Consider the following 6160-nt stretch of genomic DNA (forward strand, 5'->3'; position numbering starts at 1 on the left):
TCCTTGGGAAAAGTTAGAGTTATTGAAACTCGAATTAATTCTTGAAGAATTCTAATTTTCAATCAACAATGAGTTTGATAACTCAAGAGTCACCAATTATTTAACCAAAGCCAAAAGGGAAGAAAGTTTACCTGAATGAAGAATTTGGATAAACAGAGAGCATTAATAATTAAAGAGAGCAATCATAAGTCTGAAATAGCTTGAATTATATTAAATAAAATATTCAAATCTTAACATGGATATTCATAAATTAAATTGGAAAAGTAAATAAAAGGAACATTGAACCTGGGATTGAGAGGCACTCCTAAAACTAAGAGAAATCCTAAATCCTAAATCCTAAGAGAGAGGAGAGAACCTCTCTCTCTAAAAACTACATCTAAATCCTAATAATTGTGAATATGAAAGCTTGTTCATGAATGGATGCATTCTCCCACTCTATAGTCTCCAATCTGTGCTTTTTGGGCCGAAAACTGGGTCAGAAACAGCCCAGAAATCGCTGGTTGCGAAATCTGCCACGCTGGTTTTTCGTCACTACAATGCGTCCGCGTAGAGCACGCGTTCGCATCGCCTAGCGTCAGGGACACTATGGCATATTATATATCAAATCGAAGCCCCAGACGTTAGCTTTCCAACGCAACTGGATCCGCATCGTTTGGACCTCTGTAGCTAAAGTTATAGCCGTTTGAGTGTGAAGAGGTCAGGCTGGACAGCTTAGCAATTTCTCCAACTTCTTGTATTCCTTCCACTTTTGCATGCTTCCTTTCCATCCTCTGAGCCATTCCTGCCCTGTAATCTCTGAAATCACTTAACACACATATCAAGGCATCTAATGGTGATAAGGAGAAATTAATTTTTGGTAATTAAAAGGCTCGGGAAGCAAGTTTCCAATTATAGAATAAAATTAGGAAGGAAATATAAAACCATGCAAATATTATGAATAAGTGGGTAAAGAGTTGATAAAATCTACTCAATTGAGCACAAGATAAACCATAAAATAGTGGCTTATCACTTACCACGGTTTATGAGGAGAAAAATTCTATGTATACACGATAAAAATTATTGTGTTGAAGAGGAGCATTTTCACAATGGCGAGTGAGGATGAGAGTTTACTAGTGTTAGTACATTGTTCTGGAAAAATTCAAAGATGCAACAATATTAAACAACTTAACATGAACTCAACATACGTAAAACAATGAACTCAACAACAACAACCATGAACTCAACATCTAATATTAAACAACTTAAGCATTCGTAATATAATGAACTCAACATCAACAACAAAAAAAGCTTGTAACATCTAAGCATCCCTGGCAGCAGTATGTCCTCGCTGGTCACAGTTCCTCCGCGTATGGCCGGGCTGACGGCAGAGTCCACAACGCTTCGGGTGGTTTGGAGCAGTCTAATTTATGCTACCCCGGATTCTGGTTGACTTTAGACGTCCATCTCTTGCACGCCTCATATTAGGGTCGTTGAACACCTTAGTCATACGATACACATCATGAACGTATGACGTCCAATTCAGACGTGAGTGGACGCAACATGCAATGGCGTGACAACATGGGTAATGCAGCGCCTAAAAGTAGCCATAGTCGCAAGTGTGATCCCCAAGCGAAACTCGATAGCTACCAAGTGAGAAGTTACCAGTGGGCGTCGTCTCAGCCACCGTATACTCAGACTGGTGCCTGCTGTATAAAGTGACGGTAAAGCATCTTAAGTCTTTCATGTTCCGCTTTATTACTTTCACCAACGCCGGACAAAATTCATGCCCAGTCCCCATTTGTGCCTCCGCCATTTGTCCTCGGACCACGAATAGCTCAGCAAGCCTTCCGTATGTGGACTTAACCAACGAAGTTATCGGGAGGTTTCGAGTACCCTTCAACACAGAATTCACACATTCACTAATGTTGGTTGTTATGTGACCAAACCGTCTCCCGCTATCCTGATGCTTGGTCCACTTGTCATATTCCATCCGATTGGCCCAATCACAAATAACCGGATTCTTAGTCCACATAATGTCAAACCAGTAATCAAACTCTGCTTCGGTCTTTGCATAGGCAGCATTCACCAACATCCTCTTCGTGTCTTGACCTTTGAAGCTGAGGCTAAAATTTGCCGCCACATGATGAATACAGAACGCTCGAAAAGCACGTGGAGGTAGCCAACCACCATCGGGGGCCTCAAGGGCAGCCTTGATGCCGTTATGCCTGTCGTAGATAAAGAATACCTTCCTGCGGCGTCACATGCTGTCGTAGGTTGGACAAGAAAAAGTACCATAACTCCGCATTTTCTCCCTCTACAAGTGCGAACACTATCGGCAAGATGTTCGAGTTCCCATCTTGCGCTATCGCCAGCAGTAAGGTACCTCCATACTTGCCATACAAGTGGGTACTGTCGATGCTCACGAGGGACTTGCAATGTCGAAAGGCCTCAATGCAGGGTGAAAATGTCCAGAAAAGATTATAAAAGTAGACTGTAGATTCATCGACCTGATCCCCAAGCCTAACTGGAGAAGTCTTCAACACTGTAACCATCCTGGCCATGATGGACTGAACCCCTAGCATCCAAGGTGGCAACTCGGCATACGAATCTTCCCAATCTCCGTTTATTTGTGCTATTGCCTTCTGCTTTGCTATCCAAACCTTCCTGTAACTAGACTTGAATCCATAATCGGCTTCCGTTGCTTCCTACAAGACCTTTTTCGTTACCACAGCATCCGCCCTAACCAACAGATAGATCCTCGCACAGATAACATGGTAATCAAGCTGCCGATGGTCACTGGAAATGGAGGTGTCCAAGCAAGTATGCGGACCGTTGTACCTCCTAACCTCCCAAGTGCCCTTTCGTGCACGAAGCGATATGCGAATCAACTAACTACAACCCTTGCCGAACTCCTTGCATTTCCCATGATACTTCAGGTGATCCGACTCTAAGACCCTGTACTTAACACCTCGACGGATGCTATAATCCTTCACACTCAAAATAGCTTCATCTTTATTCTGGAATGATTATCCAATCTAAAATTCTGTAGAAGAATGCCCAACAGCAGCATCTCCGGTTGCCTGTTGCCCCATAGCCTCCAAGTTTACAGTGGAGAAGTGCGGAAGGTACTGCTGTGTGCCGGAACTTGAAGGGCCATGCTGTGTTTGTGGGTTGGCACCTGTATCATCATCGCTGTCCCCAATTATATCAACAGGCTCCTGGTCCGAGTCATCGTCCCGCATTGCATTCTCAACTCCATCAGGTTCTCTGAACCCTTGAACATCGGGAATAATGCCAGGACCATTGTCCACCTCATATGTCTGATGTCGGACCCCACGATTCTCGAATGGTACAGAACCAACTGCCTCCGTACGGTTTAAATCAACCGCAAAGGAAGGAGATGCAACGTATGAAACATTTGGTGCGGCCGCAGCCATCGAACTAGACGCACCGCTCATGGCAGTCGAGCTAGGAACCGGAGCTGATGCCCCAGAACTATCGACACCGACCTCCAACTTCGCATACAGCTCGTGTATTCTGACCTCTAGAAAACTTCTAAGACAATGAAACAGAACCCGAATATCTTCATCAGCCGATATCACAAATGTATCATACTTCACACCGGTTAACACAACTGCGATGGGAATCTTATAGAATAACTTCTTTACCCACTTGCTCCCAAATACCCCAAGCTTCTGCAATATGCTGTTCTTTGGATCTGACAAGGTACTTGATGAACTGATAAATATACTCAAGGGTTCTCTGTCAGTGAACTTCACACCGTATTTCTTACTTCTTTGAATTTTTCCATAGCAATGTACTAACACTAGGAAACTCTCATCCTCACTTGCCATTGTGAAAATGCTCCTCTTCAACACAATGATTTTCACCGTGTGTATATATAGAATTTTTCTCCTCATAAACCGTGATAAGTTACCAAGGTTTATGTTTACAAAGCTCTCTTCATAAATTGTGGTATGTGTAAATCTCTAAAATGTGGTATGTTACCACGGATTATATAAAACACTAATAGGACACGAAAGTAAAGAATTCTCAATTGTTGTATTTGAGTAAACATTTCCTCCTTCTATTTCATTTAGATAAATTGCCCTTAATTAGTAGTGATTGGACAAATTTGCATAATTGAAGCTAGTCGAATTTTCTATATACATGATGAATTGGTTTGATTGAAAATTAGGAAATGAACTTAGGATTTCTAATTATTTTTATCCAATCACATTATATATACAGAATAAGCTTTAGTTAAATTATTGAAATTTTAAGAAAACTTCTTTTTATATAGGGCATAAACATTCCGATTAATTTGAGTTGATATTTTTCTTGGAAACTTGTTTGAATTATACATTGTGGAATATGGTTTTTGAGCTAAGAACACACATCTTAGTGAGTTTTGAGCCTCACTGTGTGGTTATATTATATTAACCACTATTTTTATTCTTGTGTGTTATTCTTTTTTATGATTGCAATATTTGATTTGTTTGATTCTTTATGTCCATTATTCTCTGTATATATGCATTTATGTGATTGAGGCTATCATTTCAATTAGCTCACTTACCCATATAACTTTATCCTTTCTATTTACCTTTGTTAGCCCACTTTGAGCTTTATTAATTCCTTTTTGTTCTAAATTTTAGCACATTAGCTTTAAGTGAAAAACAATAAATGTCCATAATTTGAATCTTTGATTAGCTTAGGCTAGTGAGAGTGTGTAATATCTAAGTGTTAAAAAATTGGGAACATTGGTTAATAAATGTGTGTTTTGTATTTTTATTGAAAATATTAGGAATTGGATACATGCTCATGTATTATTTTTGTAAACCATATGCATTGATTGTGTATATATGTTTCTTTTAAAAAAAAAGAAAAAAAAAGAAAAAAGAACGCAATAAAAAGGGGACAAAGGCCCCAAAAGAAAGTAACAAGAACAATGAATATGGATGTGATGTGAATTGAATTGGATGCATGAGTGTCTGTGAAAAGTGAGATAATGGGTAGCTAAGTTTGATATTAGAATTGTATAGGATGTTATATGTTAGGTGAGAGTTTAGATTAATCAAAGATTCAAATTCTAGCTCACTAGCCATATATGTATCCTTACCTTTATCCTTAGTCCCATTACAAGCTTGAAAAGTCCTCATGATACTTGCATACATGCATTGAATAATTGTTGATTGTTGATGAAGAAAAAACCTTAGAAAGCATGATTAGAGAAGAATTGAGCGAATCAACCCTATACACTTGAGCGATTAGAGCGTATACACATCTGGTGAGGGGTTTGATTGCTCAATTCCATGTTTTCACCTAGTATTATCTCTTATTTTACAAGTTTGTAAATTCTTTTTCATGACTCAATTCAATTGTGAATTTGACTTAGTTGCTATTATTTTGGCCCTTTTGATTATTTATGCATACTTGAAAATTGATTTATTTTGACTAAATAGATACATATAGATAATTAGATAGTGTTAGAATAGTTACATGCATTTAGATAGATTGCATATGGATAGTTTGTATGGAATAAATGTTGATACCCATTTTTTGTATCTTTTTTTATGCTTAGCATAAGGACATGCTTTGTTTAAGTGTGGGAAGGTTGATAAATCACAATTTTATGATATATCTTGTATTGAAATGAGTGAATTTTATCAACTTATCTTGTATTTATTCACTGAAATAGCATGGTTTTGTGAATTTCTCTTAAATTGTGCTTAAGATTAAAAACATGCTTTTTAGGCTCTTAATTTGTTAAATTTAATTCACTTTAATCTCATTCGATGCCTTGATATGTTTGTTGAGTGATTTCAGACTTACAAGGTAAGGATAGATTGAAGAAGTGAAGAAAAAGCACACAAAAGTGGAAAATTCATGAAGAAATAAAGTTTGGGGCATTTCATGGTCATGCATACGCATGGATTTCATGTTGCGCGTACGCATGAGGCATGCATACGCATGTTTTGGAAATTCGCAAACTCGCGCGTACGCATGACTGAAGGCATGTGATTTCACTTAAGTGAACACGTGAGTCGCGATTTCAGGCATTCTCAAGCCTAATCTAACTCATTTCTGAAGTATTTGAAGCCAAATTCAAAAATTAAGGGAGGAGCAATTAAGATAGCTTAGAAACATGTTTTAGGGTAATTTTCTAAAGAGAAAAGCTCCT

General features: G+C 38.5%; 1 protein-coding gene across 1 annotated transcript; it reads right to left on the bottom strand.

Moving 5' to 3' along the window:
• Positions 1-1573: 1573 nt before the first annotated feature.
• LOC140176694 (uncharacterized) lies at positions 1574-2540 on the bottom strand. The gene is made up of 2 exons (XM_072208238.1): positions 2272-2540; positions 1574-2228 (listed from the first exon to the last, which is right to left on the bottom strand). Exons 1-2 carry the CDS (start codon positions 2538-2540, stop codon positions 1574-1576), a joined length of 924 nt encoding a protein of 307 aa, XP_072064339.1.
• Between the last annotated feature and the right edge of the window lie 3620 nt (positions 2541-6160).

This window comes from Arachis hypogaea, chromosome 12, assembly GCF_003086295.3.
Source record: "Arachis hypogaea cultivar Tifrunner chromosome 12, arahy.Tifrunner.gnm2.J5K5, whole genome shotgun sequence".
Classification (NCBI taxonomy): domain Eukaryota; kingdom Viridiplantae; phylum Streptophyta; class Magnoliopsida; order Fabales; family Fabaceae; genus Arachis; species Arachis hypogaea.